The sequence below is a fragment of the Monomorium pharaonis genome, chromosome 1, assembly GCF_013373865.1.
Source record: "Monomorium pharaonis isolate MP-MQ-018 chromosome 1, ASM1337386v2, whole genome shotgun sequence".
NCBI lineage: Eukaryota > Metazoa > Arthropoda > Insecta > Hymenoptera > Formicidae > Monomorium > Monomorium pharaonis.
The window spans coordinates 27,854,962-27,877,489 of record NC_050467.1 but is presented as its reverse complement, the minus strand read 5'-3'; the positions used below and the strand labels follow the sequence as shown (position 1 = coordinate 27,877,489).

Below are 22,528 nucleotides of genomic sequence, written 5' to 3'. Positions count from 1 at the left end.
GTCTCAGCGAGGAGGAGCCCCAAATCGACCCCCTCGGTCGAGCTTACGCCCTTGTGACGAACGCGACCGGACGCGTTACGTCACAACTCCCCCTTCCCTGGGGAGGACCGAAGAGGTCTTGAACTCCAGCGACCAGGGCTGGCCACCACTCTGGCAGCCCCTGTGCCTTCCGACACAAAAACCGCATCTTGTCAGACAGCGCTATATCCAAAACAACAACACAAAAAAAACTTCTCACTATCAGTCAAACCACTCAGATTCCTCCCCAGATCCGACAGTGTCACCCTTAAATTTTCGCTAATGTGTCGTTAATCGTTCAGGGAAGACGAAGGAGAGGAAAATTAGTGAGAGACAAAATCGGGGTTGCCCCCATTCATGTGCAAACTATAAAGCGTTTAATATCCGCACCAATACAACCATAGACAAAAACAAAAACGGTAACGGGTTACACCTTAACGGAGTACGGTAACAGGAGCGGCAACACAAAAAAAATACATATTTTTATAACGGTCGCAGCCCGTTGCACGACTCAAAACAAAAAAAAAGGAAAACACAGATGTTCTAACTAAAAAGAAAAGGAACAAAAGAGAAATGGGAAGAAAGAAAGAAAAAAAAAGGAAAACAAAAAAAAACTCGCGGGCGGCCCGATCATCCCTCAGTTTCGGTCCCGTGGTCCTCGAGGTCCGGTGTAAGGGCGGGTGCCCTTATAGACGGCGCTGCACCTTGGGCACGTCCTCACCGTGACCTCCTGCTCCCCGCAGCCGAAGCAGAACTCCCGCTTTCGGGCGAGGCGGCACTCCGTATAGCGGTGGCCCCCCGAGCCACAATTCCAGCATCCCGGGGCTGGTTTGCCCCGCTTCGCTTCTGGGGGTGGTGGGCTGGCCTCTTCCTGAATCGGGCGGTATCGTCGCGGTATATTGGGGGTTTGAGTCCCCACAGAACGCCGCTCGGTAACCGGTACCTGGACCTCTCGGTGGACGGTTTCGGGACGAACCTCGATGGTCTGGTCCCTCATCTCGGGGAAACCCCTTACCACCGCCCCCTTGTCGGTCCACTGCGCGTCCCGTACTAGCCGCGCCGTGTCCTCCAGGTCCGTCCAGAACCCTTCGTCGTTCTGGCGGACGAATTGCCACACTGGCAGGTGGCGGGCGTAGAATTGGCGCCATAGGCGCCTTGTATCGGCGTTTATCATGCCGGCGGTAACTTAATTCGGTAACCTAATTTAATCGGAAATCGGGATAACGTAAGCCTTAAGGTCTTGGATATGGATTTTTCCGACGGCCGATCCCTCCAAGTTCTCCAACTCGTAAACCAACGGAGAGATCACTCGTCGTATTCGTAAAGGTCCCTGGAATTTCGGTGCCAGCTTCGCCGCGATATTTTGCGCGGCCGAAGACAATACATGTTGTCGCTTCAGAACCAAATCGCCAACCTTGAACACGCGAGATCGTCTACGTAAATTATATCTCTGTGCCTGTCTCTGATTTGCCTGATTCAAATTATCGGTAACCCATTGCCTAACTGTCTGCAACTTTTTCATTCTTTGCGACCAATTAGCGGTATCAGTCGGAACGACTTCGGTAACATCTTTATCTCGATCGCGCAATAATTCCTTCGGTAACAGTTCGCGTCCCAGATTCAGAAACGCTGGGGATGTCCCCAAGGACGAGTGGAAGGCGGTATTGTACGCAAAACGAAGGTCGGCTAAATGCATATCCCACTCCCGATGGTCCTTTTCGATATACGCAATTATCATCGTCTTTAAAATGCGATTTACTCGTTCCACCGGATTCGCTTGTGGGTGGTATGGCGGTACCGTCGTGTGCGTGATTCGATTTTCCTCCGCAAATTCTCTTATAATTCGGTTTACGAATTCGGTACCGTTGTCCGTTAGCAAGACTTTCGGAGTTCCCCATCGCGATATTACGAGCTCTTCGAGAGCTTCCCTTATTTTCGGGCCGGTAGCCGCTCTCAACGCTTTACATTCCACCCATTTGGTAAATAGATCCTGAATAACCAGCAGATACTGGAAACCAGCCTTACTCCGCGGTAACGGTCCCACGATATCTGCTGCTACCACTACCCACGGTCCTTCCACTATTCTACGTCCCATTAATCCGGCGGGACTAGCCTGCTCGACTTTAGTGCGCTGGCATATGTCACACGCCCGAATATATTTGGTGACGTCGCGAAACATGTTAGGCCAAAAATAAGATACAGCAAGACGTTGATAAGTCTTCTCGACTCCTAAGTGTCCTGCCTGTGGGGCATCGTGCGACTCCCGCAGTGCCTCGATGCGGGATTCGTGCGGCAACACTAACTTCTACCTATCAAGATCTTCTACTATATCGGAAATCACTGGTCGTGCCCTCAGAAAATATAATTGTTTATCCACAACTTTCCAATGCCCATATCGCTTGGGGTCGGTAACAACTTCTTTAAATCTTTTACGGTACCACTCGTCACGCGTGTCCTCGCAGTCCACCACGTCCATGACCGCGTTTACGACGATTTCGTTCTCGCCCTCGAACATGCGCGACAACGCGTCCGGCACGTGATGAAGTGCACCCTTTCGGTGTTCTACCACGTAATCATATTCCAATAATTCGAGAGCCCATCTCGCTAATCTGCCGGTCGGGTTCTTAAGGTTATGTAACCATCGCAAACTACTATGATCGGTAACAACGGTAAATTTGTATCCCTCTAAGTAAGGTCTAAATTTCTGTATTGCCCATACCACGGCTAAACATTCTTGTTCGGTAACTGTGTATTTCTTTTCGGGATCGGATAATACGCGACTAGCAAACGCGATAACTCGCTCGGTACCCTCAATATTCTGTGTCAATACGGCTCCTAAACCAACTGAACTTGCGTCTGTTTGCAGCATAAACGGTAACTCAAAATTCGGACAGGCGAGTGTCGGGGCCCTTACTAGATGTTCGCGAATGTGTTCGAACGCGCGATCTTCAATTTCCCCCCACTCCCAGCGCCTGCCTTTTTTCAAAAGGCTAGTTAGGGGCTGACTGAGTGTCGCGAACTGCGGAATAAATTTACGGTACCAAGAGGACATGCCCAAAAATCGTCGCAATTGTTTTATGTTACGCGGTTCCGGATACTCTAGGATAGGGCGTGTCTTTTCGGGATCCACAGTTAGCCCTTCCTGCTGTACAATAAATCCGAGGTATCTCACTTGCGATCTGCAAAATTCGCATTTATCGGGATTGACCGTTAACCCTGCGGACTTGATTTTCTCTAATACCCGCCGCAGCCACGCTACGTGCTCGTCGAATGTCGGGGTGACTATCACTATGTCGTCTAAATATGCGAACGCAAACGGTTCCATCTCCGGGCCGATCAGGCGGTCGAGTAACCTTTGGAAGGTTGCCGGGGCCCCCGTAAGTCCGTACGGCATGCGGGTAAAATGGTACAATCCCTTTCCGGGAACACTAAAGGCGGTAACTTCACGACTCTCTTTTGCTAGCGGTATCTGAAAGTATGCCTGACTTAAGTCAATGGTTGATATATATCGCGCCGATCGTAATTTATCGAGGATGCCGGTCATATTCGGTAACGGATACGCGTCTTTTTTCGATACGCTATTTACTTTCCTAAAGTCTAGGCAGAATCGATATTTCCCGTTCGGTTTCTTCACCATTACTATTGGGCTTGACCACTCGCTGTACGATGGTTCTATTATTCCTGCATTAAGCATTTTATCTACTTCGGCCCGAATGGCTTCCTGAACTTTCGGCGAGACAAGGTAACATCGTTGTTTAATCGGCGACGTGTTCCCTACATCTATTTTATGCTCTATTAATTCGGTAACTCCCGGGTTCTCCGACGGCTCCGGTAACGTTTGTAAAAAAAAATCTAGCCGTTCCTGCTGGTCCCCCGTCAATTCCGCTAATCCGGAACACGCGCGACAAGCCTCTTCGGTATCAAAGCGGTAACGTATGTTCGGTATTTCAGAAAAATACCACTCGTCCTTGGCAAAATCCAATCCCACCCTAACTTTCGACAGAAAATCTAACCCGAGAATACACGGCACTGCCAAATCCGGTAACAATCCGGCGGTAATCACGGTATCTTTTCCCTCCAGTTTTATCGGTAACTTAACTCTTTCGCGGATCGTAGCTATCTGTCCATTGGCTGTACGTATCTGTACGCTCCTCTCCGGTTCCGTGGAGAGACCTAAAGCCCTTACGATTTGTATTCCCTCACGACCGAGGAGGGTCCTATTTGATCCGGAATCGACTAGCGCCGCAAGAGTGTGACCACGTATTTTAATATTAAAATAACGGAGGGGCGGTAACGGTGCGTTTTCGAATGTGCCGTACGAGCAGCCTAACGCTTCGGTATCTTTATTCGTAGTTTGGGTCTCGTTTTCCTGGCTTGGAGTCGCAGGTACCCGCCCTACTGACTCCCGCTCGCGTTTCCCGAGCATGATGGGCAGGTCTTTACGGTAAATCCTTGTTTACCGCAGCGGTAACAGTGGGTTTTTCGTGGTTCCGCGCATCCTCGCGCGCGGTGGCCCACCTTCTCACAATTCCAACATTTGATATTGGCGGCCGATGCGGTATCATTTTCGGTAGCAGGGGGGTTAACCGTTGTAGGACTCGCGGCGGCGACTGTGGGCGTATTGCTGACTCGCTTCTTTCCCTTATGGCCGCCCGCATGGGCCACGTTTACCGCGGCGACGGTCCCCTGGGTTCGTGCTTTGCCCTTTGGTGGATGGTATGCTAAGTCCGGAAAGAGCGACTGTTCCGGTAGGAGGGGGGGTCGGTAATTCTTTTCCGCGGCGAAATTACGTTCGATTCGCGTCGCCTGTAGCTCTAGGGAGCGGAAACACGTAAAGTCGCGTCGCGAGATCGCTATCTGTAAGCGCGGTAACATGTTACGGTAAGCAAAGTTTAACTGCTCCGGTAACGGCCAAGGAGGACTTACTTTCGCAAGTAACGTTCGTAAGCTAGTTAAATAATCCGCGGCAGTTTCATGTTCGCCCTGCGTTCGCCGCAATATTTCCTCCCGAAGAGCGTAGTGATAGTCCGGATCACCAAAGCGTGCGCGCCAAGCGTCCTCGAAATCCTGCCAATCTCGCCAATTCTCGCTCTCTAAACGAACCCAATACAAGGCGTAATCTGTCATAAATGACGGTAAGCACTTAAAGAGATCGGCATCGGTAACCAGAAGAATGGAGCGAGCCTCCTTGATGCGCGTTAAAAAAGCTTCCGCGTCGCTATTCCGCTTTCCCGAGAAGTGGAGATTCCACTTCCTCATTAAGTGATAGGCGTCTGCGGCCGAGTTGCGCGGAGCGCGTCGGCCGGCATACGGCGGACCGGGATCTGCACGCGGGGGAAGCGTATAATCGTATTCCCGCTTCCTTGCCCCCGTTTCTTCGGGCTCCCCCTTTGCGGTCCCCTGCTCCAACGGCGGGGACCGCACTACGCGGTTTCCGGTACCAAAATCGCTAATTGTGAATGACGGAACGCTGGGCCCTGGCCCCACGGCTCCCAGATCCTCGAATGGATCGCTCACGACCTCTAGAGGGTCGGGGGTCCCTGAGGGGGTTGCCCCCCTGAGGATCGCCTCCTCATATCGCGTCAATCGCGCTCGGAGGACCGGTAATATTCCGCGGACATCGAGTCCTCGTTCCTCTAAATGCTGTCGCGCCTGCTCCTCAGTCAATTTCTGTATCCAGTGATGCGGATCTTTATTCGCCATTTCTCTCCCCCTAAACGGTATCCTCAACACAGAAAAATCGGTAACTCACTCCCCAAAGCGGTATCGATTAAACAGCGGTAACCCCCAGTGCGCAAAAAAAAAAAATTTTAAAGGTTCGGTAACTAACAGTGTCTCGTCACACGGTACGGTTCGATTACCGCAGTCGACACAACGGGAACGGAATCTCGAGTCACCCGAAATGTAAATACGAGCACGCAAACACAGGCTGGCGGAATATTTTGAGAGCGCGCGAACAAAAACAACAAAAGTCGCGAGGAATTGTAGCCGAATCACTAACGAAAATCTTTCCTAAAATCTTACACACCAAATAAATGCGAACGCTCCCCACAGGCGAGAAAACAATTTCCAAGGGCATTAACCAATAGTAACGTTCAGACTCAATTATTCGTTACGATATTTCCAAAGGAATATTCAAAAAAAACTTTAATTTTCCACGTACAGTACTTTCACTGCAGCGTGATTCTTTTCCACTCGTAACATACAGTGGTTTACGGTATCACTAATCTATCGGAAACTCAACGTTATTTATACGTAAGCGGTAACAATTTTCCCACAGGCAGTACACAAAAATCCTTGCGAACCGTAAGTGAATATTACGCAGGCTATAGTAAGGCGCACACAGCAAGCGTGCGTGCTGTAGGCACCGGAATTCCAAGGTCGCGGTAACTCAGAGTCGTCCGTCGGAGTCAAAACAATAGACAGCACGAAAGTCAAAGGAAGGAAGGTTACACACAAGGAGATAGCAATACGAAATTTTCGATAATATAATATTTCATCTACGACTGCCTGTTCTCCGATTCTCCACTTAATTAATTTTACGGTAACGCGGCGTGGGCCCCACGTTGGGCGCCAAAATTTGCAACGTAGCTTTCCCTCGGGAACGCCAGGTCCGAGGGGGCTACGCTCAATTAAACGGGAATTTCTATATATGCGGTAACGAGTAACGCTTTTCCAATTAGATGCGATAGTTTATTCGACGTTAATCTCAATATTTCTCGAGAATGCTCTCGATACGGTATCAGCTGCTTGCATACGGTATCCCCCACTCGCTCGAGACTAGCTCTCGAGGCGAGAACGGTAACTCATAGACGGTATCCCCCAAATATCGGGCGAGATTGCTCTCGACTCGATAGCGGTATCTTGTAGACGGTATCCCCCAATATCGATCGAGGTTGCCCTCGATACGATAGCGGTAGCTTGCAAGAACGGTAACTTCCCAATACGCTAAATTGTTGGGCGCCAGGCGCGACTTCTCGCGCCACACAATAATCGACTATAATACGGTAACCAACTGGAAAGCGTCACAAGTGCCGGTAGCTCTTTCTCTCGAGACGATAGAGTGGCGTGGTTCTTAATAAATCGGAAAACGTGGAAAAGTCGGATCGAGGCAGGTCGTATAAAGATTCGGTACTCACTTATTTAACAACAAAAGAATATTTTATATTTCTCTACTGAAAACGGTAACAAGGCTGCAAGGAGCTTACTCAATGCGTCTGTATACAATTAATGCACGAATTTTACTGTGATAGAGACAAAAACTCATTAGAGACACAACAAGGTGGAAAAGACAAAATTGATAATACGCGGCGGGAGGCCGGCGAGGCTCTCCGCTCGCACAAAGACAAAATCAATAATGGCGGAAACAAGTCGCGGTAACAATGATTCTAATCCTATGACTGTCGGCTCCGGCGTAGTCCGAGAGGGACGTACTCGCGGTATCAATTCTTCGGGGCCGGTCGGTCCGAGCCCTCGTGCGGCCACAAAACTCTACTCTTTACTTCGAGTTACGTTACACAACAAATATCACTAACTATATCGGATTCGGATCGCCGCAATCACCAGCGGAAACGGTATCCGGTATCCGGTCCCGCACGAGGGTTGACCGCCTTTTCCGAATCTTACTTAATCGATGGCTGCCGAGTGCTGGCCTTACAATAATGAACGGAGTCCTGGTCCCTGAAGTCTTCGGTAGCGATTTCGGTATCTGAGGCTCGTCCTTTGCCAAGTACGCACAGTCACGGCTTGCCGAACAGTGAGGAGCCCCGGTCCCGCGCCGGCCGGCTCGAGCCGCCGCGCATGCGCGTGCTTCGATTTTCGGTCGATCCGCACGCCTCGATCCCATGCTGCGCCGCATCGCCTATCCACTTGCCTCGTGGTCCGTGCGTGGCGACTTCCGCCGGGGAGAGTGTTATGGCTCTGCCATTTTCGGTTGGCCCGGCTGGCCATGCCGTGGCCGAACCGATCTACGTGGCGGCGGATGACAGCTTGACGGTCGCTCCCCCGGTTTGCAGCCCGGTGGCGTGCCCTCGGCGTGATTCCTCTCATGAATCTTTCCGGCTGCTATGCGGTATCGTTTTTGCCACGGTATCTTCAGGGCGGCGGTATCCAGGCGGCTCAGGGCGGTAATAATCAGCCGGGCTCGGTGCACGGCTCGGCGGGGAAACTCTGCGCGGGGCACCCCTCCTCCTGTCGACTGCTCGCGATACTTTTTCCCCCGATGGCTGCTCCTCCTCCGTTAGTGGTACAACCAAAATTAAGCCCTCACTCGGCGCCTCAGTCCTAAATACCCTAATTAATCTGATACGGTAACGCGGAAACTAGAAAAGAAAGAAATAAACGTAAAACAAAGTCACGTCCCCCTCGTCTCAGCGAGGAGGAGCCCCAAATCGACCCCCTCGGTCGAGCTTACGCCCTTGTGACGAACGCGACCGGACGCGTTACGTCACAGAGTTTAACATTTAATAATTAAAAAATTTTTGCAAATATCACAAAATGGTAGAAGATTTTTTTGTTCATCTCGATCCTTTCTACCTCTTTACGAGCATTGACACTCTGTATATATTTATTGTCTAGAATATATTAATATAAAAACTTATATATATTGTTGCACGCGTCGCTCGGTATGATTTTAGATATGTGATTATCGGTTAAGAATCATAAATGTAAATGCACGATTCCCATGAAGCTCACATGATGTATATATTTGGAACAATTCAAATCCTAGACAACTAGCGGAACAAATATATGCAAGACATGGGAGAGATACATTCTGTTTGCTTGGTATGTATAATATATCTATACACCTTTTTATTTCATTCAAATGCGTTTTCATACGTACGCTTTAAACTCTCATATAATATCATACAATTTGCAGGTGACTCAGGATACCCTTTACGACCATGGCTGCTAACACCTATTGCTAACGTACAACCAATGATCCCAGAAGCTCGACATAATGAACGACAAATGTCTTGCCGTTCGTTAATTGAAAGGTGTAACGGCCTTTTAAAAATGAGATTTCGTTGTTGCTTAAAGCATCGAGTGTTACACTATTCTCCAATAGTCGCATCGAAAATAATAAACACCTGTGTCATTCTCCATAATATGTGTATAGCGCATAATATTCCAGATCTGTTACCAGAGGAAGGAGACGATTTATTAGATTTTGGAATGTATGATGATGCTGATATTATTCCAGAAATAAGAAATGGACGTAGAGTAAATCCGGATTTAGCAGCGGCCCGATTAATACAAAATCAAATAGTTAGAAACTATTTTATTTGACCTATATAATATACTTAATCATTCTTTTTTGAGACCGCGCCATAAACAGACCTCAGCGTGCTCGATAAGAAATACATTTTTTATAAATAAGAAAATGTATCGTAATAGATTTTTATGTACAAATCAAGATTAAATATTTATTTTTTAACAATCGTTTGTTTATTATTAATCAACTTATTTTGTATATTATTTGAAATTATTCTTTTGTATCGCTGTGTGTAGGTATTAAATATAATCCATATAAAAGTAATTACAACGTAAACATGTACTCTTTCGTTTTTATAAATATTTATTTATTACCTATGTGGTTTTTGATAAGTACTTTGGTAGATTTTCGTACATAATTTGTATACAAATTATCACAATAGGGAGACGTCCCTTACTTACAAATAAAAGTATCGGTTAGTGACAAATTGCACGTTTTGTGAAATAAAATCAGTTATATGAATAAATATAAAAATAGTACTTATATTATTACATTGAGTAAATTTCTACCAGGGTTCAAATCATGTCAAAGTCGGGCCAATTAGCCAATGGCCATGCTGATCACAACGGAAATTAGGTTACTTCCGTTGTAACCAGCCTAACTATTGGCTAATTGGCCTGACTCTAACCCAATTTAAACTCTCGGCGGAAACTTATCATGTATAAAATATAAAATTTTAAATATAACAAACAAAAACATTTCTTTATAAGTAATAATACTTTTGAAGCTAAAAAAAAGTTTAAATATAAAACTAAAACTTATAAAAATATATAATCACATTTTTCAGTTCTGTTACATATTTCTCTGCAATTTTGTTATTCGCTTTTGAGCTTTGCTTGAATATACAATGTAATAAAAACATTGTTTTAGAGATAAAGGGCTGCGCACAATATAAGAAATGAGTAACAGAAAATAGAAAACAGAGAACAGCAAGTAAGAAGAAGAAAGAGAGAAGCCGCTTTCTTCTTTCTCTTTCTTACTTGCTATTCCCTGTTCTCTATTTCCTGTTCCTTATTTTTTCTATTGCGCGCAGCTCCTAAATACTCTTAAAACTAAAAAAGAAGTTAAAAAAACTAAAACTTATACATAATCACATTATTTTGCAGTTATCTGTTGCACATTTCTCTGCAACTGTTGCCATTCGTTCGTGAGCTTTGGCCATCCTTTTTTTACATCGTAAGACCTCTTCGTAATATTTTTTCTTTAAAAGATATGTGTTTTCTGCAGCTTTGGCTATAATATGTGTGGAATCTTTTACTACTTTTATCTTTTGCCTTGAAGATGAATGTTTTGACTTTGTAAGCAAAGATGGATCGTAATTTTCGAAATTCTCATTCTTATAATTAATATTTAATTTTTCGGTGGTTGCCTGTGTAGCAGAAGTAGCCTGTGTAGCTTCATAAGCTTGAATGGCATTATAGTCGTCATCAAGGAATTCTATTTCTTCTGTTCCAGACAATGACGAGTCATTCAACTCATCCTGTAAATATAAATAGTAATTCATAATTCTAATGGTTAAAAGCAAATATGCATTGTAAAAAATTTTAATTACAAACCTCTACGCCAAAAATCATGTCTGTACATGACTCCAAAACATCTGTATGGCCCTTACTTAATGACGATGGAATTAATTCTAATACTTGTTCTTCACTTGGTGTAAGAACTGCACTATATTGTGTCCCACCTCCAGTTTTATGTCGTTCCGTATTTATTTCTGCTTGCTTCGTTTTACTGCGAGAGCGATAATCTTGCCAGCACTAGAAAATAAATTGTATTTTGTTATAAATTAATTTCCGGAATTATTTAATGATTAGTAAATATTCTACAAATTATAAAAAAATTAGTACATAATTATTGTAATTACCTTGCGCCATAATTTCCAATTTTTCTCGGCTCTGTTGCAAGCATTCAAAATTTCAGTCACGTCTTGCCATAACTTTGCAGCATTATCGTATATAAAAGTTTTAGAAAACTTTCCCGATACTAATTGTGGATGAACTTTCATAAATTCAATGAGCAAAGATTTTTGCTCTTCGGTTATATTACCACTTCTTTTCTTTTTATCCATGTTGTGAGACATATGTCGACATATGTAGAGCAATGAGCAGAGATTATATTTATAAGTACCAAATATTTACAAGTACCAAGTATTAGTTAGGTTAGGTTAGTATTTGCGCTATTGCCAAATCTAATTTGTGTTCGTAAGGAAGCGTATGCGCACGATTCTCATTTCAGTTTCGAGTATACGAATCTTCCGTTCGAGAATAGCAATCAATGAGCGTATTCGCATCTTTGATCGGTCGAATCGTGCGTATGCGCAAATTTGCGAGTGATTCAAGAATATCGTCCCTGATCGTTTACGTTGGTCGGACGCCTATTCGTTGTAAGAATTGGACTTACATATTGCCTTAAGGTGTGTTCACAGGAGTCACTTAGTTGTATAGTCTCTTCTTCCTGTTCCAGGATGATCTCGTTCAGTGGACTGTTTGAGTGTGTTTTTCTGCTACTGGTTGGTCCGCTCACTTTCTTCGATTTCCCTTCTTCGGTCCGGGTCGCGTTTAATTGTTTTTCGATCCGTAACATTTCGATCTTGGATCTAGTTTTACCCCAGCGTTCTAGCTTCTTTTTAGGACTAGCCGGGTTTCGTAGAAGGTTTGCGAGTTCTTTTCTGGAGTTTCTCGCAATCAACAAGATTGGCTCGTTCATCTCGAGTATCATGGCTTCCACGTTTATCTCTCTAGAGAAAATTTTTGTGTGGACTGTCACTGCTTTAATTTTCGTCCACTTTTCTCGCTTGAGGTAAGCGGGAATGTTCACTGACTCGGTTGTTTTGGCCAAACATTTGTTGTTTCTCTCTTCGATTAGCTTGACTGCTCCACTGGTGATCACATTAAACTCCCCTCTGGTGTCCATGGTCACTTTGATATCTTGACCCTCGACTTTGGCGTAGATCCATCCCGTTGGTATCTGACCTGTCAGCAGTTTTTTTATTCGGGAGATGTGCTTCATCCCTTTCTCGCTGATTGGTTGCTTCAGTCGTCGCTTCAGGTGTCGTGGAATATCGGAAGTTTGCGTCTCGTGGATGTCATTGTTTGAACTATTTAATGACAGTCGTTCGCTCGTGTTATCTTGACGTAACTCGTCAATATAACTATCGATTTGTCGATTACTAATCTTTCTTTTATTTTCAGGTACAGTTAGCATGTTTATGCACCTTACTTCTTTTTCTTTATTTCTAATCTTTTTTCTTTCTTTTTCAGGTTTGCGGCTTCCAGTAGGTTTCTTCGTGGGATTTACCAATGCGTTTATCTGCACCGGATCCATCATACGCGCTTCCCTGTGCGGCTTCAATTGCTTGGAATTATACACGCCGACAGCGTTATCGTCGCCGTCAACGATCAGGTATGGGTTATCACGTATGATCTGACCCACTTTGTACGGGCCGTCGTAAACCAGGTGAATTTTCTTAGTTAACCTCCTGCTGGCGTCACTCCTTCTATGGAGCTTGACCCATACTGAATCGCCGACTTCAAGTGGTTTGGCTTCTTCGGATTTATGCGCTTGCACCTTTCTGAGCCTCGAGCGTCTCTTCAGAACCTCCGCTGCCCTTTCGATCGATGCTTGGAGTTTTTCTTCCGTCGTTCTCTCGTCCTCTTCCTCTTGCGGCTGCAAAAGATCGTCGAGGTGCAGTCTTGTTGGCCCCGATGTAGGTCGACTGGCTTGAATCCCGTACTCGAATGCGTCGTGCAGTTTATGGTATCCTCAGCCCTCTTGATAATTCGGTCCCACCTGACTTGGCGGTCATAGGCGTAAACCCTTATTATGCGACCCAGCTCGCGCATAACCCTCTCAACCGGATTTGAGGGTTATATGGGCTTGTTTTGCGCACTGTGAGCCCCATATCCGTCGCGAACTCGCGCCATCGGTTAGTGATAAATTGACCGGCATTATCTGTTAATATTTCGTCCGGAATTCCGATTTCGTTAAACGCTTCGAGTTGCAACGTGTCGATTATGGTCTCTAGCTTTTGGTTTTTAATCGTATATAATTTCATTAGTTTCGAAAATTGGTCTAACAAAACCAACACGTATCTGTTCCCCTTTACCGTTTGGGGTGAAGGTCCGAATAGATCTAAAGCGATTACCCGGTCGCTCCGGCAGGTAATACTGCACTCCCCTTGTTGCGCGTGTGCTATACTTAGTCGCTTGGCATGTGTGACAGGATGCAACCACGTCGCGGGTCAGCTTGTCAATATTACTGATTGAGAATAGTCGCTTCGAACAATTTGTCTTATCTGTCCCAAAGTGTAATAAGTAGCTGTGCACCTTTTGCACTAGGCGCCACCTGATACAGTCCGGGACTGCGATTCTCTCACCCTCGCCGGTTTTCACGCGTATTAGGTCGTTTCGGATTTTATATTTCTCAGGTTCGCTCGCAAGCTTTTCCTGTAACTGTAAGTCTTCGGATTGCGCATGTTTAATAAATTCTACCCATTCGCTGGTCTCGCTATCGTCGTTCGGAACGCGTATTGCAGCGATGACTTTAGTCAATTCCGCCTTTTTTACGTAGCCGTTCTGGACGTTGTTTCGCGACAGGGTGTCTGCCGTCACGTTCTCTTTACCCGGCACGTGGCAGATTTCAAGGTCGAATTCATTAAGAAACGATATTCAGCGCGATATTCGGCTGCTATCGTTTGCGCATGAGGTCACGAATTTCAGTGCGCGGTGATCCGTATGGACGCGAATCTTACGCCCGAGTAGGGTGGTATGCCACTTTTTTAACGCCCATACGAGCGCTAGGCATTCAATCTCGGTTACGGTATAATTAAGTTCTGCGCCCTTGAGTGATCGACTCGCGTATGCTATCGTGTACCTAATGTCGGGCTCTTCGTCGCTGTACTGATACAAACGAGTTTCAAGTCCATATTTCGACGCGTCAACAAAAATTCCGAACTTTTTATTGGGCCTTATTACGAATAATTTTTCTGCCTCGTCAAACGCGCGCTTTATTTCGTTGAACGCACGCTGTTCGACCTCGGTCCAGGCAAACTTGACCTGTTTTCTTAAGAGATTTTCGAGAGGCTTTGCTAGGTTTGCGAGACCCTTTATGAAACGGCGGTCCCAATTGACCAAGCCCAGGAAGGCTTGTACCGCTTTCTTGTTTCGTGGACGCTCGAAATTTTTGATGGCCGTCTTTGTGTCCTCGTTCATTTCGGCCGTGATTTGGTCAAACGTGTGACCCAAGAACTTAATCTCCGGCTTCATGAACTCACATTTCGAAACGTTGAGACGGAAACCGACTTTCTGAAGTCGTTCTAATACGTATTTTAAATGGAAGAGATGTTCCTCCCACGTTTCGGACGCGATCAGTATATCGTCTAGATAAACGATCGTAAACGGATCGCACTCATCGCCCAGTGCTTTCCTAATCGCACGCGTAAATGACGCGCCTGCTGTCTTTAGACCGAACGGCATTCGGGTAAATACATAGGTCTGGTTGTCGAACATGAATCCAGTGTATTTTTTTGGATTCAGGTTCGAGTGGAATCTGCCAAAACGCCTTGGCAACGTCGAGAGTTGTGAAAAATTTGCGGCTTCCTATGCGCCTGAACACCTCATCTATACTAGGCGGTTGGTCGTGGTCATTCGTCATTAGCTTGTTTAGTTGCCTCGCGTCGAGACAAAGCCTGATCTCACCCGACCTTTTTACAACCGCTACGAGAGAGTTCACGTACTGGGTCGCCGATCTCTCTATTATGCCGTCGCGTTCTAGTTCGCGTATGTGCTTTCTTACTTGCTCACGGTGAGCATCGGCAATGGGGTACAGTTTTGACTTGTACGGCTTATCGCATTTCATTTCGATTTTGTGCCGATAGTGCGTAACCTTACCGATATTTTCGCGAAACAGATCTTGAAATTTTTCGAGAGTTTTATTCAATAAAATCTCTGCTTCTTTCGCGTCTAACGCGTTTATAACTTTGTGCGTTGTCGCGTTTTCCTTTGTAAATTTTACCGCGAAATTTTCCTCGTGACATTCGAGTATCGCGGCTTGTTCCTGCAAGAAATCCATACCAAGGATCATCTCGTAGGACAAGTTTTTCACGACGTAGAATTCGTGCATGAATTCCATTTTTCCGATTGTAAAATCAAATTGAACTTTGTTTGCGATGGGTTGCCCTTTATCATTAAAGGCACCGCGTAGTAGGAATTTACGAATCGGTATGATTTTTATTGGCACAGCTTCCGAATTCAGCTTGTCGAACAAGTCTTTCGTAACGGCCGATACCTGTACCCCAGTGTCGACTAGAGCTTTTACACGGACGCCTCGCGTTAGCACTTGCACGTATGGCGTGGCTTTTACGCAGCCCGCACTCTGGTCTTGAAAAGACACATCGTCGATATCGCTCATTATCTCACGAGTCCGAATAATAGCCAAACTCTTGTCGCTGGTTTCGCCGTTGGTTTTTTCCCGATCGCTTTCTTTGTCTGAGTTCTTAACGATCGATTTTATAACCGCTAAATTTTTTCGAGGTTTCATGCCTTTTTTCAACGCAGATTTGGGTTTTTCCGCTGACTTTCTTTGTTTATTAGCCGCGTATTCCCGTTTCGATTTTTCCGCGTATTTCCTGTCGTATGGCACTAACTCGCGCCCTATCGCCTCGTCCTCGTCTGAGTCGGATCGATTCGATAGTTCGGGCTTTATTTGTTTTTTCGGTTTGTCCTTGGAATAGGACCACGCGCTTTGTTTACGTTCCGCGTCGTCGCTGGCTCGGCGCGCGTCTCGCGATCTCGCAACACGTTTCTCGGTCGAATCGTCTTTAGTTTCGCGACGTTTGTTTACTTCGGCCGACGGTTGTCGAGGTGCGATCGCTCGCTTGGCAACAGTCGTTGTTTCTGACGCAATGTTTTTTCGAGATTTATCGCTCGCTTCTAATTTTTTCGCGCGGCTCCTTTCGTAGTCGAGCTCGTCTAATAATTTCACGAACTCTTCTACGTCCTTGACCGTCGATGGACAAACTTCCCTCGCTATTTCTTTTCCGAAGTGCCGTTTTAAATTTCGTACGCTTTCCAGCTCGGACATGGGTGAATTCAGATATTTCGCCTGCTTTGCAAGGTTTAGCGCGTATTCCGACATTGATTTATTGACGGATTGTTTATATACGTTCGTGTATATTTCCTCGCGAAAACGAGCTTGTTGTTCCTCCCCCCAATAATACTCGATGAACTTTTCCTTTGCCTCGCGTATGTCGCTTGGTTCTCGTACGTCGAACCAGTTTGACGCTGTTCCGCGCATGCATTTGGCAAAGAAATAAAGTTGTTCAGATTCGCTAATCCGTTCGTACGTCGCGATCTTCTCGAATCGTTTCACGAACTTCATAGGATTTTGGGAGTCCGACTTCCCGTAAAACTTTGAGTCTTCGTACGGGCTCTTCAGCTATCCTCCCTACGGTAAACGCGCTTGTATTAGACTATTTCCGTCGCGGACTGTCGACTTGCGCGCCGGTGCGCTTGCTAATTCCGGCGTTGGAGAACGATCGATACGCTCTCCGTCGGATTCTTTACGCCACCGTTGTTCGCGTGCTTCTAGTGTCTCGAGCCGTTGTCGTACTTCAGCCATTAACAATACGAGTTCATCGCCTTTCGCAGAACTACTCTCATCCTTGCGTGCCATCTCGCTCTCTTCGAGGCGTTTACGCAGGATTTTGTTCTGTTCGACTAATGAAACCATGTCCGCGGACGTTGCTTCGCTCGCGCTTTCCGTCGCGGTTTTGGCCTTGGACCTCGTAATACGCTCTTCGCTCGACTTCTTTTTGGGAAAGTGTTGGACTCTCGGTTTCGTGTAGTCGGGAATTACGTTAACGTCGGTTTCGCTCTCTTTACTCATTTTGATTCGCTCTGTGTCTATTCTCGCTTCGGAATATCCCGGTATTAATCGCGTAGAAATTTTCGTTTCGGAAACCTTTCTAATGCTAACACGCAAATCACAACGTATTCTCGACGAACTGTTTTTGCACTCGCGGTTCGTATACTCGAGTTAGTTGCGTCCTGTCACGGTCGCCATTTAAGAGTAATCGAAACTTAATCGCGTTTGCGGGAAAGTTAGGAAACTCCTTTTGTTTTACGTTACGCTCTTCGCGTCTGGTTACACGTGCGGAACTAGGCTTGAGCGTCGGGTTAACAACGCATCGGACTTCGAATCTGAATTTACAGGCCCAGATTTACGCGTGGGCAGGCCCCTATCTACTGTGACCGGATAACCGATAGGCACGAGTCGAGATCTGAATAAATGGGAACTCACCAATTGACTTCACGCAGGTCGTCACAGTCGCCAGCTTCTTTATCACCTCCAAGAGGCAAGGTTTCGCCTTCCAGGGTTGTCGCTCAGCTCTGCTGCGCTGGAAGCTCGACGTTGTTAAATGTGCCGGAAGAACGAACAACACAAATGGAACGCCTTCTCGTGCCGTCGCACAACACACAACGCTGTTTTCGAGATTATCACTAATCACTCCTTTTTCTGTTTCAGGTGCTGCCGTCAACGTCAGGATGTCCTCCCAGGTCGCCGTTGGTCCCACGGGAACTTCGCCAGGTAAGTGTTTTTTAGAGGATATTTTACCCGTGGTCTCGTTGTTTTTAACAGGACTGCTTTTGCTCAGCTCGCCAGGAATCCGTCTCGTCTTAGGAAACAGTCACACAGGAAACTTAGGGTGAATGAATAACTCAACACTGTCGTTTTGTATAACAATAACAAAACAGTCGGTTTATTCAATAGTGATGTGATTACATCGCATCTGTGTCACAAATGTCCCGAACGCGTCGCTTCTTCACAGTCGTGTAAACGCGCTTGTTAATTCGGGGATTTGTTAGGCCTACTCGCATTTGGCCTTTGCGAATTTATTACGCGGCACTCGCAAACACAATTCCGCAGAACTCGCGCTGGTTCTCTGTCGCCGTCTCGCATCGGCGGGAACGCCCCTGTCTGACGCGCGGGAAACTCGTATTACTAATAGCCGTGGTGTTGTCGTTTAGATGTCAGACGCGCGAAAGCTCTTGAGAGCTCTCAGCGCGCGTCTTTATACTCGGGAAAGGGACGTTGTCCCCTCCCGTCGGGATCCGCTAATCGCACGCAACTCCGCACGCGCCGCTGCCGGGAGCGCTTGGGCTTCCCCCTCCCGTCGGGTTGCGCCAACCACGCGTGGCGTCGGTTTCCCCCGGTCGCGGGACTTTGTCGTAGCCCCCACTCCATGTTGCTTGGCGGCTTCTCGTGCGCGGTGGTGTTGCGCTGTGGGCATCTCCTTGGTCTGCCTCACTCCCGTCGTTGCGCCCAATGGCCGACGTGTTCCTGGGGTGTAGCATGTTGCCGAGATTGTCCCCTCCTGCTTGGCGTGTTCCCCCGCTACTTTAGAGAGATTGCACTTAAAGGTGCATTTTTCGGTGTGGATTGCACTTAAAGTGCAATCCATACTTATTACAGATTTATATGTTATTCGAGGCTTGTTGAAGCCACGATACAAGATAATGCATGAAATAGGCATATGAGATTAGGAATGTTGCATTGAGCCTTAAAATAATGACGTTTAAGAGAAAATAATGGTGGCACACAAGCTGTGCTTCTATCATGTCAGAATGACAAGTTTCTGTCATGCAATAAAAAATAAAGGTAATAGGGCTCATTAAAATCTTTGTGTATATCTAACTTAGAAAACATAGAATAATGACAAGAATAATTAATAATAGTATAATGACTAAGGTAAGTAAGACCATTATGATTAAATACAACATTCCTAAGACCTAGGTTATAAAATATATTTTTGAAAGATTATTTAAGCACACAATATAATGCTAGTTAGATTAATATATATTTTTATAAGCAAAACAAAGGTAGTGTGAGCGCGTTTGATTCTAACTTAAAATAAGGGTTGACACGCATAAATAAGATTAATATATATTTTTATTAGAAAACTAAGGGACTGTGGACGCGCGTTATGGGTAACTTAAAATTAATGGTTAACGCGCGGAAACTAAAAGGTAAATTTTTTACACGCGCTATTTGCTCGGGCGCGCTAGGGGTTTGGGGTTTGCTGCTGTCCACCGTCTTCCTCGCCCGTGGGTTGTTGTGCGCGTTTTAGGACGACGCTGACCACGGTTTTCGCCTGGGCCCCCTTCTTTTCGGATGCCGTTGTCATCAGTTCTACTGCCGTACCTTCCCCGTGTCCTTCGGTGATGTCGATGGCCTGGGGTGCTGGCTGACCCTGGGGGGCGGTTTCAAGATTAGGTTGTAACCGTTTACGTGCGCTGGAGAAACGCTCGCTATGGAATAAAACGAATTCAAACCTTTTCGTTGCACGCTGCTCGCGTCTCTTGGTCGCCAGCTCCTTTCACCTTCAAGAAGCAAGGATTTTCACTTATTCTAATTCTCTCTTATTTCCAGATGTTGCCGCTGCTGCCGTCGGATCGCCGTGGACTGCCCGGGTCGTCGCTGCTCTCAGGATACCACCAGGTAAGTATATTCCTTTCTAAGTAACTTTTATTTTCTCGATTTAACAATCGCACTTTATTTTCAGGTTATTCGTATTTGTCGCACAGGATCGCATGCAAAAACGAAGCAGGAATCTTCAATCTCAAACACTGTCTTTGTATTCTTGGTGTAACACTTAATAAACTTTATTTTAAATCAAACGTGTCATGTAATTAACAAGTTCCCGTACGCGATGCTTCCTTCACATACGAGTACGCACTGCCTCCTCTCTTTCTCTCCTTTCACAAACAAGAATCACACATTCCCGTACGCAATGCTCTCAATAAACAAAAAGTTGTCTTAAAGCGCTCATTAAGTTAACTTTTATATGATGAAAGATGTCTTTCAGGATATCTAAAAGATGTCTTTTAGTATTACTAAAAGATGTCCAATGTCCATCCAAAAAGTCGTCTTTTAGACATCCAAAAAGTTGTCTTTTAGACATCTTAAAGAGCACTTTTGATCTTTATAACCTCTTATGGAAGTTATCTAAAAGTCAACATTAAGAGAACTAAAAAGATATCTTTAGGTGGTCCGATATAGGGTTATGTAACCCTAATGATTATAATCGTAACACATTACATACGCAGTAATAATAAGTTAGAATAAATACAATTTTTCTTTAAAAGTGTAACGGGCCGTATTTCCCACGCGGGCTTAGTCTGCTAAAATCGGGTGTGAGAAGGTCCCTGAGACAATAGACGCAGTTTTCTTTCGAAATAAAGAGTAGTTATGTATTTTGATACTTCGTAATTATGTACAGATTATTTACAGTCGTTGATGTGTCGGTGAGTCGTATGACGGAAGGTGCTATTTACAAGTGTGGTGTGTGTGTGTGTGTGTGTGTGTGGTTGTGTATGTGAGTTTTCGCGTCGCGGGCAAAACAGCTGTTTTGCTGTCGCGTGCGTAGTTCGCTTGGTGATGATCGCGGTACGCGGTGACGGGCCGGCGGGCAATGCCCTGGCGCGCGAAACGGCGTTTCGTGGCGCGGTGAGGCGAGCGGTACGGCGGGCGGTAACTGCCGATGCCTCGAGACCAGTGATGCGCGGTGTGCGGCGTGAAGCGCGGGGTGTTTACGCCGCGCGATGATTTCTCGGAGATTTTGAGGAAACGCCGGTCGATCTCGAGATCTCTCGAGGGAGGCGGAGAACTCTCCACCCCCGTTGTGTTCGAGCCGGATGATCGGGCGACTAAGGAAAGTCCGTAGCCGAGAACTCTCGGCGAAGGCGGAGTACGCTCTACCCTCTGCTACGGAGACGACTAGGATCTGGAGTGCGAGCGATACCGAGAGCTCTCGGTTAAGGCGGAGAACACTCTACCCTATTTGCCGGTCGCAGGAAGCTTCTCAGGATTGTACTCTGGTCGGGATCGGAATCCAGTGTAGGGTCGGAGCGAGAAGTGTCGCAGCCTCCACCGGAGCGGCTTTTTATACCCGCTCGGGTGGAGGATCGGGGATCTTCGCGGATCTTCGGGTTTCCCCGCACTTGCTCCTCCCTCGTGGAGGTTGGGAGCGTGCGGGGAAATACGCGGAGCGGAGACGATGTCTCGTCTCGACGCTTTTAATGCGGACGATTAGGACGGGCCGGTGCCCGTTTGTGCGGTCCGGCGGATGTTCGGCCGGACCGCGCGCGGTCGGTGATGCCGGCGGACAGGAGGTTCGTTACAAAAGAATTAAAATATTATTTAAATACATTTCTTTTAAAGAAAAAATGTATTTATTCTAATTTATTATTACTGCGTATGTAATCTATTACGATTATAATATATTTATATTTAATTATAAATATATATGCATGGTAATAAATTTCATAGTATATGGTAAATTTTTATTTAACAAAATTCATTATTTTTTATTATTACCAAGTTTCATTACAAGTTTGTATAAGCTAGTTTATATCTCTTACAAGTTTATATATATATATTAATTAAAGTAAAATATTCTTGTACATATAAAACATTAAAAATCTCATAAAATATCAAAAATTCAAAAATATTAAAAATAAAGTAATATAAAATCATATATAACATTAAATATGAATAGTCATTAATATTGAGTACATCCAGATTTATGATCGCTCATTAAGCGGCTAGTAACAATTGAAGGTGGCTGGTTCTTATTGATAAATAAGTAATTATTTATAAATAAGTAATAAAGGTATATCTTTGAAGGTATAATCCAATAAATCACCTTCAATTGCTACTTACAGCCGCTCAGTAAGCGATTACGCTTTTGCATGTATACTCAATATTTACTATGTCTAGTAATACATTACAAAAATATCACATTTAGAAAATTATAAGCGTATTACAAACAAAATAACTTTGTCAAAAATTTAAAACAGTAACTATTTTAATAAAACAGTAAATATTTTAATAAAAAACAACTTTGGTTTTATTGTTGCTCATGTTCCTTTTCCCATCGCGCGTGTTTATTTCTGAGTTTTATCCGATCACCATATTTTTGCAGCCAAAGTTGCATTCGTTTTCTCACTACATCATCCGTAGTAGAAAACTTTTTGGTGATATAAGCTAAAAAGAAATAATATAAATTAATGTTAATTTATTATCTACACACGCGCGTGTACAAAATTAACTTTAGAATGATATATCTATATTTTTTAACTATTAACGTTTTACTGGGTTAAAAATGTGTCCTATTGATTCCCAAACGTAATATGTATTGAAGAGATAAACTAAAATCATTATTATGCTACATGAATT

The 22,528-nt window shown here is 45.3% G+C and overlaps 2 protein-coding genes across 2 annotated transcripts; both read right to left on the bottom strand.

Moving 5' to 3' along the window:
• Positions 1-2,323: 2,323 nt before the first annotated feature.
• On the bottom strand, positions 2,324-5,721 carry LOC118646656. The gene is made up of 2 exons (XM_036290097.1): positions 4,545-5,721; positions 2,324-4,455 (listed from the first exon to the last, which is right to left on the bottom strand). The coding sequence occupies exons 1-2, from the start codon at positions 5,719-5,721 to the stop codon at positions 2,324-2,326; spliced, it is 3,309 nt and encodes a 1,102-aa protein (XP_036145990.1).
• A 4,661-nt stretch (positions 5,722-10,382) lies between these two features.
• LOC105840755 lies at positions 10,383-11,360 on the bottom strand. The gene is made up of 3 exons (XM_012687808.1): positions 11,157-11,360; positions 10,849-11,049; positions 10,383-10,772 (listed from the first exon to the last, which is right to left on the bottom strand). Exons 1-3 carry the CDS (start codon positions 11,358-11,360, stop codon positions 10,383-10,385), a joined length of 795 nt encoding a protein of 264 aa, XP_012543262.1.
• Positions 11,361-22,528: the final 11,168 nt, after the last annotated feature.